Below are 19518 nucleotides of genomic sequence, written 5' to 3' on the forward strand. Positions count from 1 at the left end.
CAGCGGCGCAAGCCAGCGGTCGGTCTGCTCTGTCAGACCCTGCAGCAGTTCGTGGGCCGTGTGCCTCTTCTCTCCTAAGCTGAGTAGTTTCAGCACGGCCTGCTGACGCTTGCCCACCGCTGTGCTGCCACGACGCGCGACACCGACTGCTGGCGACGTGCTGCTGCTGACACATCTTGATTGCGAGACAGAGGTTGCGTTGGAGGAGGAGGAGGAGGAGGAGGGTGGTTTAGTGGAGGAAGCATACACCGCCGCAGATACCACCACCGAGCTGGGGCCCGCAATTCTGGGGGTGGGTAGGACGTGAGCGGTCCCAGGCTCTGACTCTGTCCCAGCCTCCACTAAATTCACCCAATGTGCCGTCAGGGAGATATAGTGGCCCTGCCCGCCTGTGCTTGTCCACGTGTCCGTTGTTAAGTGGACCTTGCCAGTAACCGCGTTGGTGAGGGCGCGTACAATGCTGCGGGAGACGTGGTCGTGCAGGGCTGGGACGGCACATCGGGAAAAGTAGTGGCGACTGGGAACTGAGTAGCGCGGGGCCGCCGCCGCCATCATACCTTTGAAAGCCTCCGTTTCCACAACCCTATACGGCAGCATCTCCAGGCTGATAAATTTGGCTATGTGCACGTTTAACGCTTGAGCGTGCGGGTGCGTGGCGGCGTACTTGCTCTTGCGCTCCAACACTTGCGCTAGCGACGGCTGGACAGTGCGCTGAGAGACATTGGTGGATGGGGCCGAGCACAGCGGAGGTGAGGGTGTGGGTGCAGGCCAGGAGACGGTAGTGCCTGTTTCCTGAGAGGGGGGTTGGATCTCAGTGGCAGGTTGGGGCACAGGGGGAGAGGCAGCGGTGCAAACCGGAGGCGGTGAACGGCCTTCGTCCCACCTTGTGGGGTGCTTGGCCATCATATGTCTGCGCATGCTGGTGGTGGTGAGGCTGGTGGTGGTGGCTCCCCGGCTGATCTTGGCGCGACAAAGGTTGCACACCACTGTTCGTCGGTCGTCTGCACTCTCAGTGAAAAACTGCCAGACCTTTGAGCACCTCGGCCTCTGCAGGGTGGCATGGCGCGAGGGGGCGCTTTGGGAAATAGTTGGTGGATTATTCGGTCTGGCCCTGCCTCTACCCCTGGCCACCGCACTGCCTCTTCCAACCTGCCCTGCTGCTGCACTTGCCTCCCCCTCTGAAGACCTGTCCTCAGTAGGCGTAGCAAACCAGGTGGGGTCAGTCACCTCATCGTCCTGCTGCTCTTCCTCCGAATCCTCTGTGCGCTCCTCCCTCGGACTTACTCCAATTACTACTACCTGAGTGATAGACAACTGTGTCTCATCGTCATCGTCCTCCTTACCCACTGAAAGCTCTTGAGACAGTTGCCGGAAGTCCCCAGCCTCATCCCCCGGACCCCGGGAACTTTCCAAAGGTTGGGCATCGGTCACGACAAACTCCTCCAGTGGGAGAGGATTCGGAACCATTGCTGCCCATTCTGGGCAGGGGCCCGAGAACAGTTCCTGGGAGTCTGCCTGCTCCTCAGAATGTGTCATTGTAATGGAGTGAGGAGGCTGGGAGGAAGGAGGAGCAGCAGCCAGAGGATTCAGCAGTGGACGGCGCAGAATTCTGGGTGGTCGATAGATTGCTGGATGCACTTTCTGCCATCCACGACAGGACCTGCTCACACTGCTCATTTTCTAGTAAAGGTCTACCGCGTGGACCCATTAATTGTGAGATGAATGTGGGGACGCTAGAAACGTGCCTCTCTCCTAATCCCGCAGCAGTCGGCTGTGATACACCTGGATCAGGAGCTCAGCCTGTGCCCACACCCTGACTTGGGCCTCCGCGTCCTCGCCCACGTCCTCTAGGCCTACCCCTACCCCTCACAGCATGCTGTATTACCAGTAGTGCAGAAACAGAACGCTGTAATTAAATGTGCCGCTTATTGGCCTGTGGTTGGAGGCTGACTTCCCTTACGGAACGCACAGCAGATCCAGGAAACAATTTTGCGCCAGCCTGCTGTAACGCTTAGCTGCGTATTAATTAGGACTACTACCCCCAGCATAGATACTGTAGGCAGCGTATAATATTATGTATACTGTTTCCCTCTGGCGGGATGACGGCGCTGATGTAACAGAGACAGCAGATCCAGGAAACAATTTTGCGCAAGCCTGCTGTAACGCTTAGCTGCGTATTAATTAGGACTACTACCCCCAGAAGACACGCAGTAAACTGAAGACGGTCACAGGCAGCCCAAATATAGTATTTTTCCCCAATTTTTTGGAAAAAGCCCACTGCCTATATAGCCTGAATATGTCTTTCCCTGCCTCACCAGTACTGGCCCTATACTCTGTACAATGACTGCAGACTGAGGACGCAATGCTCTGCACGGCCGATATACAAAAAAAAAAATTGTGCAACACTGCTAAAAGCAGCCTCAACAGTACTGCACACGGTCAGATGTGGCCCTAAGAAGGACCGTTGGGGTTCTTGAAGCCTAAAATCACTCCAAACGCTCTCCTTATAGCAGCTCCGGCACCAGCAGCACTTTCCCTGATCTCTGTCAGAATGCATCTGTGGCGAGCCGCGGGAGGGTCCGATTTATATACTCGGGTGACACCTGATCTCGCCAGCCACTCACTGCAGGGGGGTGGTATAGGGCTTGAATGTCGCAGGGGGAAGTTGTAATGCCTTCCCTGTCTTTCTATTGGGCAGAAAAGCGCGCTAACGTCTCAGAGATGAAAGTGAAAGTAACTCGAACATCGCGTGGTACTCGTCACGAGTAACGAGCATCTCGAACACACTAATACTCGAACGAGTATCAAGCTCGGACGAGTACGTTCGCTCATCTCTAGCTGAAACAGGACAGACTTACTATGAAATGCGCCGTCTTTATTTGTAATAGTATTCCAGATTTTCAATTCTTGCTTTTCTTCATAATCTCTATAGGCTTTTAGAATTGGACTCTCCTCACTGCTGCTGTCTTCTGCTTTGGGTTTAGATGCCATTATGTCATGCACAGCATCCTTTTCTGGAGGAGAATGGTACCTTTACAAAATGTGAAAAATATTAGTTCTGGACTCATTGTTAGGTTACAGCAAGCAAAACAAACAATTTGGTAGTATCAGTTTATCTAACATAGTATTTTGGACTCATAGCTTTAGAAGAAATAACAGCAAATATAAAGCCCTTCTCTGCACCCTAGAAACAGGCTCTGTTGGCAGAGTACACACAATACTTGGTCAATATTGGGACGTTCCTACATGTGTTTTGAATTTGGCATTCTCCAGGGATACTGGTGAAACATTCTCCAGTTTATGGAGTCTAATCCAGGAGCCACAAGGACCATACACCCCAAGGTGTGTCTTTTGGGCTTGTGGAGGATATTCCTAAAGATGTGGCTATTTTTACTTTGCATAAACTTCTATATTTTAAGTTAAAAAGGTCATTTTACTTAATTGGAAGCGTCCAAAAAGTCCAACCACAGAGGCCTGGATCCATGAAATTAGTAATGTAATACTTATGATACAAATTAACATACAGTTGCCCTAAACAGTATCTCAAAAATTGGGGCTGCTGGGTAGATTGTCCTGTAACAATATGAGGATCTACTGACCACTGCGCTTCTATCTGTCATGGAGGTTATTAGGGCTTACCATCTGTTTTATGTTACTTCCTAAACATTTTTTCCCATTTTATTTTTGCGTTTCCTCAGTTGAAACTTTTTATCTATTATCAAAAGGTGAATGCATGTTAGAAATATAATGACTATTGTAATGAAGTGATGCTGATTGATTCACCCATCCTTGCGTGTCAGCAAGTGTCTCTGGTATCAGCCATATTAATCTGGGAGAGCTGGGTGGATTGTACAGGGGCAGAGGAAATGTGCATTGGCTGCTCTGGAGACACAGACTTCCATAGCACTGGGAGCTTGTATACTGCGAGTACTGTGTGCGAGTATGGAACATATATGCAGACAGGTTTAGGTTTGCGGTTAAGCTGGAAGAGGGTAGTCCACCAGTCAGTACTAAGGGCGGTTTATGTTCAGTTAGAGCCAGCTAGGTTGATTTTATTTTGAGGTTACTATCTGAAGTGGCTGATGTTTGCACTGCTGCACCTTGAGGATTTAAGCAGACGACTGTGAAAATCACGTCCGCAGAACATGACGAAACGAAACCATTGATTTCAATGGTTTTGTTTTCACTAGCGTGATTCTCACACAATATTACTAGGCACGAGTAAAGATAAGCCTTGCCCTGTCTTTCTTGCATATAGTTTTTTTACGTGTGAGAAAGGATAGGGCAGGACCTCTCTTGTTCCTTTTTTTTTGCTCGCACGCAATAGTGTGCAGTTTGAACTGACAAAAAAGAAAATACTTTTGACAGGTTTGTGTGCTAATACACTCTGAAGCGGCAAGCATATTACCGCATATACTAGTCTGAAGAAGCCCTAAGCTGAAAAAAAATAAACATGAGTTGGTAGATCCCTGTCCAGACTACTTAAAGTGAAGGTGTGCCCTCTGGTACCTGTCCTGGGTGATCCCAAGCTAACTCCTCAATGAATGGCAATGTATATTTCTATGTAATCTGTCTAATAAATGTTTTTTTGTTGTTTTTTTTTAATGAAATGGGCTTTGTTCACATTTGTGTCGGAAGATACGTTTAGATCCTTGGTCAAAACTTGCTGCTCTGTCTTTACTCCTATTTCGCACACTGTTGATCTTGTGTATGTATGTTACTCCATAAATGTCATGTCTTATAGTAATACACAAGCAGATCATTTGACAGATCACATGTACCCAGGAAGTTAGAAATGCAAGATCCTCCGTTAGGAATTCCATTCATTATAATCAAAACATCAGTTCAACAAACAAAAGGAAAAAATGGTAGTGTTACTTACCTTAAAATGCATTTGTTGTTGCATTCATTAGGGGGCACAGAAACCATGGGTATAGCTGCTGCCAGAAAGAGGTGACACTAATGGCCATTTTACACAGGCCAACAGTCGTTTAAATGACTGCACGAGCGCAGACGTCACCGCTAAGGTTGTTAACGCTTGTGCAGAGTGTGTACACAGAAAGACATCCCGCTGGTTCGCAGGCTTCTCACTCAGTGCTTGACCTCCTATGGGAAGCGTTAAGCGGGGAGCGTTTACACGGGACAAGAAGCCAGAGATGGTTTTTAAGCTGGCTGAAAAGTCAGCTTAACAACCTGTGTGTAAAAAGCGAGAGATTTTTTTTGCATGCACACTAAATGATTATTGCTCAAATTCGTTTGAACGAATTCTGAGTGATAATTGTTATGTGTAGACTGCTGATGCTCGTAACTGTGTAGTGCTCTCAGATGCATATTCATCAGTATGCACTCCCAGGGAAAGGGAAAAAGATGCATCTATCGCTCTGGGACATGTAGCCATACTACCCTTCTATGGAAGGAGTAATAAAACTGCTGATAGTTGCCGTCACTGCATAATCTTGTTAAATACAGATTCCAGCATTAATACCCTTCCTTGAATGGTACAGGGTAATTAGGTGGGTAGTCATGCCCATGGCAGCATAGGCATAATTGAGGTTGGAAACTTGCAGCACTACAATTAGTCCTCCTGTGGAAGGGAATCACATAGAAACGTCACAACCATGACGACCTCTAGTTCCATCAGATGGTGTCACTCTCCTGAGTCTGACAGGTGGTATAGTTTGCTACGGACTCAACTTGAGCGAGAATGTGGAGCTGAAGTAAAGGGCATGTCTGATGAAAGTCCACCCCAGACCAGAACTCAGTAGGGACTAAGTGCAGAACAGTAAAAGGAGGCACCATGTCTGGAAATGTTGATTGTGGTGGGAGGCATTGTGGTGGGGGGTGTGGGATTAGGTCTCGCAACATTACCTGACAGATATTAAGGTGTTTAGTTGTCAACATGGCTTATCTGCTCAGATGCGATAATACAGAATCTGTGGGAGAGCTGCAGGTCGATGGACTGAACTACTGCACCCTGGATGGCCACATGTGATACAGAACAGAAGGGCATGCTCTGTACGGTGAATTGGAGGGCTATGGCTTGAGGACCTGGGGTGCTGCTAAAGAAGATCCCCCTACTGATGCCAGGACTATGGCTGAACGACCTGGGGTGCCAGTAGAGGAGATGGGTATTCCTGCTATCGATGCCAGGACTGCGGCTAGAGTGCTGATGGAGAACACCCGCATTCCTGCTGGCGGTGTCAGTGAGCATTCCAACACTGGACCAGTTGAAGGGAGCTACAGGAGCTAGCCCTCTCCCTAAAAATCCATTTATTATAGAAGAGATGAGCAGAGAAGGACCAAGAAGAAATTCCATCTTGTTGTACATGCCCAAGAAGTCCTGCCCACTACATCTGTGACATAAATTAGTAGCCAGGGGCTAACTTATAAGGAAGGCCATGGCACTCGAACCAGAGGATAGGATGTTGCCGGTGAGGCTCCCTGTCGGGAGCTGGACACAGTAGATCGGGACATATGAGCCAGACAAGCGGGGCAGGGCCAAAGACAAGGCCTAAAATAGCCACAACACCAGAGTGCGGATTGAGGTCCGTGAGGCTCCTCTACGGGGAGCTGATTTAAGGGGAAGAACATCTGCATGGTCCTGGAGTTGAGGAGAGCTAAACCCCCCAAAAGGAATGGAGGGGGTCCCGGGAGAGAGGATGGTGTTAATGGGAGGGAGGTACACATGGCACAGTACTTAGCTATTCCCTTATGTATCATCTTATCTTCAACCACTTCCCTTTAGCTCCCCGAAGTACCAGCAGGGTCACCTCTTAAGCATCTTGCGTCCCTTTTAGTAGGAAGAGTACACTAGATTGGGGGGAAGAGGATGAAAACCAAGAAACATGCAGCAAATGGTGGGGAAGCCCATGGCCGGCAGGATGCAGAGGAGCTATGCTGCTCTGGTCCATTTCACCTTTTTGGAGGAGCGATTAACAGTGGGACAATTTCAGCACTGTCTGCCCTCCCCACTTAAAGGGGTTGTCCCGCGCCGAAACGGGTTTTTTTTTTTCAACAGCCCCCCCGTTTGGCGCGAGACAACCCCGATGCAGGGGTTAAAAATAAAAACCGCACAGTGCTTACCTGAATCCCCGCGCTCCGGTGACTTCTTACTTACCTGCTGAAGATGGCCGCCGGGATCTTCTCCCTCGGTGGACCGCAGGGCTTCTGTGCGGTCCATTGCCGATTCCAGCCTCCTGATTGGCTGGAATCGGCACGTGACGGGGCGGAGCTACAAGGAGCCGCTCTCCGGCACGAGCGGCCCTATTCAGCAAAGAAGAAGACCCGGACTGCGCAAGCGCGTCTAATCTGGCGATTAGACGCTGAAAATTAGACGACACCATGGAGACGAGGACGCTAGCAACGGAACAGGTAAGTGAATAACTTCTGATAACTTCTGTATGGCTCATAATTAATGCACAATGTACATTACAAAGTGCATTAATATGGCCATACAGAAGTGTATAGACCCACTTGCTTTCGCAGGACAACCCCTTTAAGGACAAATAGAGAGACCTTTGTTGCCCCTGTTTCCCATCTAAAAGGCACAATGATTGAAAAAAAACAAACTAAAATAATAAAATCAGAGATCACTTACAAAACAGGCAGGTCTGCCTCGTATGGACACTAAGCGAAAAGAGATTAGGCTCAGTGCCTGCAGGTGCCGTATAATTGATAGGGGGGGGGGGCAACTTTTTTTAAACTTAGTGTCGCCTCCTAGTGGCAGGAGCTATGACCCAAAAGGTTCCGATGTCCCCCAATGACATGGACGAGAAAATGAAAGATTTTTCATTTAAAAATCTATATTCTAATAAAGCGTCCTGAAGAAATAAATAGAAGAGTAATATCAACCATGCAAAATACGTTTAAGAAAAGAGACAAGACACTATAGCAACATACGGCTCACCTATTTTGTGTATAGATTATGTGTTGTTTCCTCTCCATCTCTTTGGTTTTGTTGTCAAGCGCCTGGCCAGTGAAAACAGAACTCTCTGCTTCAGAAGTCAGATGCTTACAAATGGCTGTATCCACACTGTATGAATTACCACTTGTGCTTAACATTTCATTACTTTGTGACCCAAAAAGAAAAAGAAACATGAAAATGACAAAATGAAGAAACGGTTCCCAATTTTAACAATATAACATAGGTCTTATTTAAGATCATAGTATATGTCCTAGTTAAAAAGTACTGTATTTTTTGTACTTACATTGCTTTTTTTTATTGTTCTACAACAATAGAAAACCTATACTCACTATACAAAATATAGTGTAAGAGCAATAAAAAATCAAACAACTTACTTAGGCCTGGATGACCACTGCTGGCCTTCAGCTATATGATGATACTTCACTGTGTTGTCATGCTCCATTTGTCTAATTTGTGTTTCCAGTTTTGAAATGGTCCTGTTTCACCCAAGAAAGAACATATTACATTTAATGAAGAAGCGGAAAGGCAGCAGTACACTGGCCACCTGCAGTCACCTGAAGCCCATTAGTTAACAATTTATTAAACATTACCTTTATTATTTGTTCATCGGTGTATTCCAATGCACTTGATATATATAGCCTTACGTTTATTAACAGTTTCTTTCTAAAGAGCCTATGCTATACATTGCAATTAGATTTAGCAAGGAGCTAACATTTTTGCTACACAGATGTGGCAACTGACCACTTAATAACACATTCTAATGATAGTCAACTACCTACATTAAGGGGGCAGCCAAAATCATCCTTAACTTCAAAGAAGGTGACACATCATCAAAAATAATGCAGTGCTGTAACTGTTGCGCTTCGGAAACCAACAGGGCCCAATGGATTCTAGTAACTTACAATGAGGTCCGTCAGGTTCTGTCATAGTATTTATTCTTTTACTGCATGCTGCACCTTCTTCTTGTAATGTGAATATAGCCTAAAGACAGGATTTGTATTACCTACCGTAAAATTCCTTTTTCATCACGTTCATTGGGGTACACAGCAAGACCTTGAATATAGCTACTGGCACTAAGAAGCGGACACTAAGCGAAAAACGTTAGTCTGTCCTACCAGCTATACCCCTCCTGCAGGCATGGAGCTAAATCAGTTTGTACGTAAGAAGAAGGAGAGAAGCAAAATCGCACATGAGGTCAATCAATACAGACCGTAACCCTAAAACAAATAACTCTAGGCAAAAAAACAGGCAGCTTGTGAATCGCTTTGTGAGTAAACATCCCCACTGCTTGCAGAGTTTTACCTACTGGATAGGTGCTGTGTTACCTAATGAGCGTGACAAGAAAGGGATTTTATGGTCAATAACAAAAATCCTGTTTTCTCATCCATCTAATTGGGGGACACCCCAAGAGCCTCGGATGTTCCAGAGCAGCATCCAAGGGACTGGGAAAAATAAAAGGTGTTGCAGTCAGCTTGATGTGCCCAGTGGACGTAATCAACAGCTGCATACTTTCTTCAGGACTTAAAGAAAACAAATTCTGAAAAGCGTTCCTGTGACTCAGAAGACAGAGTAAGTTGCCTATTGTGTAGAAAATGCATGCACGTTTAGCAGGGTGTTAACAAAAAATGTGTGAGAGTGGGAGGGGGTGATGCCCTTGTTCAATAACAGATACACCTGCTGAAATGGGTATGGACAGATGAGGCGGCAGTAGGTACTGGTACCGTAGAAGCCTGCTTGCCGAGAGCAACTGATTATTGTAGGAGGTGAGATTGGATCCTCAAAGGGGCTGAAGAACAAGCAAAAAGGGCAAAAGAGGAAAGTACTATGTGTTCCTCGGTGATCTAATGCTCGTAGAAGAAATGCTAAAGAAGAATACTGGATAATGTACCCGTCAGATGTACTTCAGCAGCGTATAGGCTTCATACAGACGCATAACTCTTCCTATAGGAATGCTCCCCATGAGGACCTAATGCTGGATGGCGCCACTTTGGTTTGTGCACTGCGGAGTAATAAGAGGGCAGTCCTCACCAGACAGATGTATTGAATGGAAGGGCTTCCAAGAATCCACCTTGGTATTACCAAGATAAGCTCATGGATGAACCAGAGCTCTGAAAGGTTGGAGATGAAGTCAGGGTGTCCCATCGTACTGTGCGGCCTTGGCTACTGTGCTAACAATTTTTTTTAGAATCTGGCGTACAGCGATATGTAATATATGGAGGAAGCAAAGGATTTATGATCCATACTTGTGCTAATAAGTCACTGAAGGCGGTAGAAACCCTAAAATAACAAAATTGGGTATCACAGAAATTAGTCCCCTGTTAAAATATAACTTTTAATAGATATATATTAAAATAATTGTCCAAAAAGACAAGACACACATATAAAGACGACCCACATAGCTATGGTTAATATTTAACTCCGTAGAACATGGCCATCCGCTCCAAACAATAGGGAGAGTTCTCATAAAGGTGTTGAGCCTAATCTCCAACTTGATGGTTTTGTATAGTAAGTGATTGGGACTCTCAAAAATACACTCTCCTCATTGAGGTAATTCAATGAAGAAGTCCCTCAGTCAGGTTCTGTATACTTCCTTTTGTATTACTCAGGCTGTAATATAAATGTAAAGTATGCTAGAGATAGATACCATGTTTCCCTAAAAATAAGCCCCACCCCAAAAATAAGCCCTAGCTGTGCTACATTAAGAAAAGCATCTGGGACCCAGGGGTGGGTCCCTGAGTTCCAGCACAGGGCCATCCCTATATCACGGGCGGGTTTCCTGCAGTTAGTTGTCTCATGGTTGTGGGGACCCGCGAGACGAGGACCCTTGGGTGGACTTGCGGACTGGGGTATTTTGGCCAAAATACGAACTAATACCTCGTACTGTATCTATTCCATCTGTTTATACACGTGCATATGGTTGGTGCGTGTGTTGAGAGTTTAGCAGCTGTTGGTTTGTGTCTGTTCGCGAGTATGAAGTCTGTTCCGCAGTTCTGCTGTTCGTTCTGGTTTCGCGAGTTCGAATGGCGTAACGTTTATGTCTGTTTCTCAGTCATGTCTGCGGGTTTCGTGTCTAGTTCATAGTTCCGCAGTTCACTGGCTGGTAAGACTCTGCAGAGAGTTCATGTCCTAGTTCAATGTTACAGATACTCCCCCAGTTCTATGAATGCAATAACAGATCTCAGCAACTCCATGCGAAATTACGAAACTTAACATACTGATTTAACTTCTTCAAATGCAGAACTGTCCTAACAGTGCTGTCCCACTTGGGTACAACAAAGAGATTGCAAAAGAACCCTTTGAATCATTCTAAGGGAGATATAGGAACTATTATGCTCTGAGAGGATAGTGTGTGTATCGCATGAGCCAAAGCATTGGCTTTTGAAGGAGACACCAAAATTCTGGAGCTGAAGAAGCTTTTACATTCTCACCTTTCTGCCATACAAAATATAGCTCCCGGTCTCCAGTAGGGTGTGCCCCTGTGCTAGACTGCCTTTGAGAAGGAATGTAGTGCTCCAATACTGGAGGCCACTATGGTTGACAGGTCATAGTCAAATTAACAGTTGACCATGCCTCCTTGTCTTCTGAGGGTCACGCCGACAACACAGTGGTTAATGGAGGTCTGTTTGCCCTCTTTGTTGGGGTAACCGAGACAGTGCCAGCCCTTTATACCCAGGTTCAGAAAAGTAAAAGCTGAAGATTGATGAGCAAAGAGGTGTGACTCCTATGAATACTAAGCTAAAACAGATAGCTTGGTGCTTGCAGGAGGGGTATAGCTGGTTTGCTTAGTGTCCACCTCCTAGTGGCAGTAGCTGGACTCACGGTCTTCAACTGTGTCGCCCAAACTTACATTCACAACTTGTGTTCTTGCCACATATTTCCTGACAAAGCCAGCGATAAATCTCAGCTGAATAATATAAGAACAGTTTTTCTTAACGGTTTTCCTACTATCCCACAAAGACAGCCATAGTTGCTATTCTCCACACACTAATATAGAATTTTTTTGTAAAGTTATAAAAAAAATGTACCTTCTGAGTTCATTCACTTCACTATTTGCATCACATAGTGCGTTCTCCGTTATACTAAGAGTATCCTGAAAAAAAGCATAATGAACACGGTAAAATGTGAATGATGCAGCTATATATTTATTAGCATAAAAGTACAGAGTTTTAGAGAAAACACAAACAAATAATTGGAAGATATACAATTCTATCCTAGAGGACCTCAATGAATATAGCTGTATAAGTCCATATCAGCATGGGTTTGTGAGAGATCGCTCCTGTCAAACCAATCTGATCAACTTATATATAGAGGAAAGTTCTAGACTGGACCATGGAGAGTCATTGCATCTTGTATATCTTGATTTTCCCAAACTATTTGATGCTGTGCTGCCTAGAAAGTCTGTATATACAATGAGAATGCTTGATCTGGGCAAGAATTTACGCTGGAAATCAATAGGGCCTATCACAATTTATTAACAAGCATAAAAATCACAATGCTCGTGCGCACAAAAAAAGTAACAAACACAAAGGGATTCGGCCCATGAATACGCTGCACATAAGCAACTGGCTCAGCGGCAAAAGCAGAGGGGGTGTTTGGGTCACCATTACTAGTGGGGTACCACAGGAGCCCTATTTGCGCAGTATACAGTTGAAAAAGGATCTGAATAAATTGGGGGCTTGGGCAAAAAAGTGGCAAATGAGATATACAACTGATAAATGGGCTGGGTTAATATATGTCACCATTACACACTACATGGGAAACCACTGGGAAACACTGACATGGAAAAAGACTTGGGGATTTTAGTTAACTAGTAGAGATGAGCGAGCACCGAAATGCTCGGGTGCTCGTTGCTTGAGTCGAACTTTTCGTAATGCTCGAGAGCTCGTTTCAAGTAACGAACCCAATTGAAGTCAATAGGGGACTCGAGCATTTTGTATGGGACCGTTGCTTCGCACAGGTCATGGCTTGTGAAACTCTGGAAAACCTCAGAAAGTCATGGAAACACCACAGAAACGGATAGGGAATGGCATGGGCAGCATGCATGGCTGAATCTCAGGCTCCCAGGTCCCACTATAAAGCCAAAATTGGGGCAAGAGCCTGGCGGTCACCCCCCTAACAATTTACTTGGGACAAACCCTCATTAGCAAGGCACACGCGCTAGCACATCTTAGCTAAGCACCACACTACCTGCAACCAAGGACAATCACTGCCTGCGGGTGACACCGCTGCCTCTTTTTCTGGGTTACATGCTGGCATTGCTGTCCAACCCTCCGCACGACCCTGCGTCCACAGTGCACACAAAATTTTCCCTGTGCAGCGTTCAGCTGGCCTCATGCCACACGCTCGCTTCATAGCCACACCACTCTCATGTCTATTTATAAGTGCGTACTGGATGAGGAGGAACCGGAGGCACACACTGCAGAGGGTTGGCAGGTCTAGGCAATGACCCTCTTTGAAAGTGTGGGCGATAGCCCACAATGCTGTTGAAAATTGATGATAAATTGACGTACGATCATCATTCCAATCCCTTCCGACCTCTGTCACAAAATTCTCAGGAGCCGCAAACGTGGGCATAAAGGGGACTCAGGTGCCAGCACTTCTACACAAGTCCACAATGCAGCAATACTCTGTGTGGGAAGCACGTGAGCAGGCCCAGGGTCAGGCTCGGTCTGGGCCCCCACCTTGTGTGACCCAAGGTGCCGCGAGTTACATAGCAATGGGAAATCCATGTGTCCCCACACAATTTATTCACCGCAATGGGAAGTCTTTGAGTTCCTTGGGCTCGCCTATACTGTCGGTGCACAAAGATGGTATTATACAGGAAGAAATCAGAGTGCCCAAAAATGGTAGAGTTTCACCGCGCCAAGGACCTCAGCCTCGGCCCACATTTCTGCCCTAGTCAATCAGTGTATTTGTGCCAGACAGGTAAAACACCGCCATGGGAAGACTTTGTGCACCCACATCATAGGAGAGGCCAAGGAACTGAAAGATGGTATTACACATGAGAAAAACAAAGTGCCCAAACATGGCAGAGTTTCACCCCACCAAGGGCCTCGGCCCACATTTCTGCCCTAGTCAATCAGTGTATTTGTGCCAGACAGGCAAAACAAGGCAATGGGAAGTCTTTGTGCACCCACAGCATAGGCGAGCCCCTGAAACCCAAGGAAAGTATTACATATGAAGAAATCAGAGTGCCCAAACATGGCAGAGTTTCACCCTGCCAAGGACCTCCGACTCGGCCCACATTTCAGTCCAATTCATTCTTTTGTATGTGTCAGATAGCTGAACAATGCAATGGGGAAGGCTTTGTGCACCCACAGTATAGGCGAGCCCCTGGAACCCAGTGACAAAATTAAATAGGAAGAAAAGAGAGTGCCCAAACATGGCAGAGTTTTAACCCGCCCAGGACCTCGGCCCACATTTCTGCCTTAGTCATTCAGTGTATTTATGCCAGATAGGTAAAACACCGCAATGGGAAAGCCGTCTGCACCCTAGCCAAGTCAGTCAATGTATTTCTGCCAGACAGGTAAAACAACGCAATGGGAAGTCTTTGTGCACCCACAGCATAGGCGAGCTCATGAAACTCAAAGACGGTATTACACATAAAGAAATCAGAGCGCCCAAACAAGGCAGTTTCACACCGCCAAGGACCTCGGATCACACCCTCAGCAATTATGAGCATAAAGCATACTCGGATGCTAGTACAGCTATGAACGTCTCTTTAAATAAGTAACGGTTGCTTTCATCGCTCCAAAGACTGGATGAACCACAAAGAAGTTCCACAGGCCATACCTTGCGCAGTTGATTCTTCCCCCTGTGAGACGGTGACCGTCAAGGTGCTGGAGGGCAGGTATATCTCACCTAGGATGCTCTCCTATGCTGCTTTGGGGAGCGCTTGGGCAGATACGTGCCACCGAGCAGCCTGGGCTCGGTGGAGGAAGCCGGCAGTATAGTGTTAGTAGCATTAAGCTACTAACACGTTGTAGCAAGTAGGTGGCTCCAAGCCGCATAATCCGGGCCGGCTTTTCCTGGAGTGACCAAAGTGAAGGGTGGGATGGTCACTCCCACGTACCAGGTGGGGCTGGTACCAGGCCTTATAAAGCCTGGGCCTACAGGGCCTAGAGGGAGAGCTGAGACCTTTGCAGGTCTGAGAGTCCTGGCTGGGTGCAGGAGCCATTTGTTTACCAGTACGTAGACAGGGACGCTACATGTTTAGTAAGTGCTCGGACGAGCAGGATTTATGTTATGTTTGCCTGATGTTAAGGCCTGTATTTTGCTTTTGTTTGCTTGGAAATAAACCCAGGCAAAGCCTGGACTAAAGACTTTATCCTATGTGTCACTGTCTCTGACTGCTTATGCCCAGGTTGCTACCGATCCTAAACGCTAATCCCTCACATATGGTGTTTGGATGCGGGCAGCGGTCTTAAAGAGACATACACCAATTAATGGACATTTTGCTGCAGCAGCTGGTGAACCGTTGCTAAGGGCAACCGCCCAAGAGAGATTGACTGGAGAGTGCTGTAACCCCCATGTCCTGGGTGAAAGCTGCAACGGCACAGCCATCAGATACTGCCAAGATGGAGGAACTGATAAAGCAGCTGGTACAAATGAACGTGCAGCAACAGCAAGCGTTGGCCCAGCAGCAACAAGTGACGGCGACCCAGCAAAAGATCCATGAGGAGGCCATGAGAGCTCGGGCCGAGACTAATGCTCTCCTGGCGCAAGGTGTGCAGAGGTCGTCTGGTTCGCTCCCCACCACCCGTACCGCGGTACAGACGGCCTTACAAAAGATGACGGCCACCGATGACATCGAGGCCTATCTCGCGGTCTTTGAGAGAGTGGCCAGGAGGGAGAAGTTACCGGCGCCTCAGTGGGCTGAGGTAGTAGCGCCTTTCCTGACTGGAGAACCCCAAAAGGCCTACTTTGACCTCGGTGAGCAGGATGCCAAGGACTATAATAAGCTCAAAGGTGAGATCCTGGCACGCTTGGGCGTGGGCACCCATGTGCGGGCCCGACGCGTACACGCCTGGACTTTCACGGACGACCTACCAGCTCGCTCACAGATGTACGACCTGTTCCACCTGGTGAGAAAGTGGCTACAGCCGGAGGAGTCGTCCCCGGCAGAGATCGTACAGAAAGTGGTTCTGGATAAGTTTACACGCTCGTTGCCCCCCGCAATCCAGCGCTGGGTGGGACAAGGAGGTCCCCAGGACGTGGACCAACTCGTGAGCCTCGTCGAGAGGTATAAAGCCACGGAGGACTTACTGCAAGCCGTGCCTCCTGGACGTTCCAACCCTGGGAACAGCAAGTCGGCTGGAGCCCCTGGTAAGACTGTTCCATATGTAAGGGGTGTCAAAAGTGTCCCAAGGGGAGGCGGCTCAGAGGGGGATCGTTTGGGGCAGAGGAGGAGCCCCAAATGGACATTCGGGTCCCGGGTAGAACCCCAAGGAGACCGGGCCTCCATACGATGTTGGCGCTGTCATGAGCCCGGGCATCTTGCTGCTAACTGTTCACTTACCATGGAACCAATGGACTGTGACTCTGCCCGGCAGAGGTCGATGTTCGCACGGCCAGTGTGTTCTGCAGAGACTGCGTCAGAGACTGATCGACCATTATGTCACCTAAAGGTGAATGACTTTGCGGTGACAGCTCTACTGGACTCAGGGAGCTTGGTTACGCTGGTGCACTCCAGCCTGGTCGATCCCACAACCTTCACCAGCCGTCGCATGGGGGTTGTTTGTGTGCATGGGGACACCAAGGAGTATCCTATTGCCCTTGTACGACTTGATACTCCGTGTGGACTTGCCACCCATGAGGTGGACGTCGTAAAATCCTTAATGCACACCGTGATCCTCGGGAGAGACTTTCCCCTATTTTGGGACTTGTGGCGACACCGAGGGTCGTCTGCAAATAAGGTTCATGATAATGCAAATGTGTATGATGTGTGTCCAGAACCGTTTGACCCTGAGGGTACGGTTCCAGCAGTAGGGGTGACCCAAGAGAATGGGGATAACTTTCCCTTAACAGTACTAGCGGGTGAGACGGAGGTACAGGTCGAAATGGTTGCTATGCCTGACTTAGAGGTCTCACGTGCCAATTTCGGAACTGAGCAGCTCCGAGACCCCACCTTAGTAAAAGCTAGGGAAAATGTTAAAGTAATAAATGGGGAGCCTCAATTCCCAGGGGCTGATACTGTGTTTCCACACCTTGCAGTCAACCAAGAATTGTTGTATCAGGTTGACAAGGTCCGTGGGGAGGTTGTGGAACAGCTGGTGGTACCTCAGTCCTATCGTAGGATGGTCTTAGACCTGGCGCACAAGCATGTGCTGGGAGGTCATCTCGGGAGCGAAAAGACTAAGGAACGCATCCTTCAGCGTTTTTTCTGGCCTGGGGTACATGGTGATGTAAAACGGTACTGTGAGTCGTGCCCGGAGTGTCAAATAACAGCTCCTATGCCCCATTACCGGAACCCCTTAGTGCCCTTGCCCATCATAGAGGTGCCGTTCGAGCGGATCGCTATGGACCTAGTTGGGCCCTTGGTAAAGTCTGCCCGGGGTTACCAACATATATTGGTGGTTGTAGACTACGCCACCCGTTACCCCGAAGCCGTTCCTTTACGCAATACGTCATCCAAGGGTATTGCAAAGGAACTGCTTCACATGTTCTCCCGCACGGGCATACCAAAAAAGATCCTGACGGACCAAGGAACCCCCTTTATGTCAAAGGTCATGAAGGAATTGTGTAAGCTGCTGAATATTAAGCACTTACGGACGTCTGTGTACCACCCACAGACGGATGGCCTGGTTGAGAGATTTAATAAGACCCTAAAAAGCATGCTAAAAAAGGTAGTCAATAAGGATGGGAAGGACTGGGACTGTCTGCTGCCATATTTAATGTTCTCAATCCGTGAAGTCCCACAATCCTCCACTGGGTTCTCTCCCTTTGAATTAGTTTATGGTAGACATCCCCGAGGGCTCCTTGATGTAGCTAAGGAGACCTGGGAGCACGAGTCCACCCCCTACAGGAGTGTTATTGAACACATCTCCCTCATGCAAGATCGAATTGCGGCGGTCATGCCCATTGTTAGAGAACATTTACAGCAGGCTCAAGAAGCCCAAAGCCGGGTATATAACCGCTCCGCCAAGGTGAGAACCTTCAACCCTGGGGATCGGGTACTAGTGTTGGTGCCCACCCTAGAAAGTAAATTCCTAGCAAAATGGCAAGGGCCCTATGAAATAATTGAGAAAGTCGGAGAGGTAAATTATAAGGTATACCAGGCAGGTAGGCGGAAACCAGAACAGTTGTACCATGTAAACCTAATTAAGCCATGGAAGGACAGAGAAGCCCTGACTGCAGTGAGCACCCCCCATGGTGGGGTCCCAGAGGTGTGTGCATCAGGGTCCCTGTCCAAATCCCAACAACAAGAGTCGAGGGAATTTATACAACGTAACTCAGATGTGTTCTCTGATATACCAGGGCGTACTGGTGTAATAAAACACGACAGGGGTATTATAAAACCCCAGGTCAATAAAGTTGAAGCCGTTCAGAACTGGCCACAACCCACAACTAAAAAGCAGGTGAGAGCCTTTTTAGGCATTGTAGGGTACTATAGGCGGTTCGTGCAAAACTTTGCGAGCATAGCAGCGACCCTAACAGACTTGACCAAGAACAGTAAGTCAATCATGGTCAAGTGGAACCCTGACGCAGAAAAGGCGTTCCAAGAGTTAAAACGGGCCCTCTGTAAACGTCCAGTGTTAGTCACACCCAATTTTAAGAGAGAATTTATTGTCCGATGTGGGACGGGGAGCAGTTCTGTCCCAGGAAGTAGAAGGAGAGGAACATCCCGTAATTTATCTGAGCAGGAAGCTCACGCCACCGTAAAAAAATTACAGTATTGTTGAACGGGAGTGCCTAGCCATCAAGTGGGCCCTGGAATCCCTAAAATACTACCTGCTAGGTCGGCACTTCAGGCTGATCACAGACCACTCCCCCTTAACCTGGATGTCACAGGCAAAAGAAAGAAATGCCAGAGTCACTAGGTGGTTCCTGACACTTCAAAATTTCAGTTTCTCTGTTGAACACAGGGCAGGAAAGCTACAGGGCAACGCCGATGCCTTGTCAAGGACGCATTGCATGGCGGCTAAAGGTGTCCGACTCCACAGGCTCGAACAGAGGGGGAGGGTATGTGAGACGGTGACCGGCAAGGTGCTGGAGGGCAGGTATATCTCGCCTAGGATGCTCTCCTATGCTGCTTTGGGGAGCGCTTGGGCAGATACGTGCCACCGAGCAGCCTGGGCTCGGTGGAGGAAGCCGGCAGTATAGTGTTAGTAGCATTAAGCTACTAACACGTTGTAGCAAGTAGGTGGCTCCAAGCCGCATAATCCGGGCCGGCTTTTCCTGGAGTGACCAAAGTGAAGGGTGGGATGGTCACTCCCACGTACCAGGTGGGGCTGGTACCAGGCCTTATAAAGCCTGGGCCTACAGGGCCTAGAGGGAGAGCTGAGACCTTTGCAGGTCTGAGAGTCCTGGCTGGCTGGGTGCAGGAGCCATTTGTTTACCAGTACGTAGACAGGGACGCTACATGTTTAGTAAGT

At 47.8% G+C, this 19518-nt stretch overlaps 1 protein-coding gene across 2 annotated transcripts in view; it reads right to left on the reverse strand.

Annotated features, from left to right (window-relative positions):
* The window catches only part of MPHOSPH9 (M-phase phosphoprotein 9), a 77922-nt gene that overhangs the window by 16009 nt on the left and 42395 nt on the right, over positions 1 to 19518 (reverse strand). For both annotated transcript variants that reach the window (XM_066603336.1, XM_066603335.1), the window contains 4 exons: positions 11950 to 12014; positions 8299 to 8400; positions 7907 to 8068; positions 2859 to 3031 (listed from right to left, as the gene is read on the reverse strand). In XM_066603336.1, the coding sequence (XP_066459433.1) occupies positions 2859 to 3031; positions 7907 to 8068; positions 8299 to 8400; positions 11950 to 12014 (502 nt within the window). The remainder of the gene's footprint in view (positions 1 to 2858; positions 3032 to 7906; positions 8069 to 8298; positions 8401 to 11949; positions 12015 to 19518) is intronic.

Source organism: Eleutherodactylus coqui, chromosome 5, assembly GCF_035609145.1.
Source record: "Eleutherodactylus coqui strain aEleCoq1 chromosome 5, aEleCoq1.hap1, whole genome shotgun sequence".
Lineage (NCBI taxonomy): Eukaryota > Metazoa > Chordata > Amphibia > Anura > Eleutherodactylidae > Eleutherodactylus > Eleutherodactylus coqui.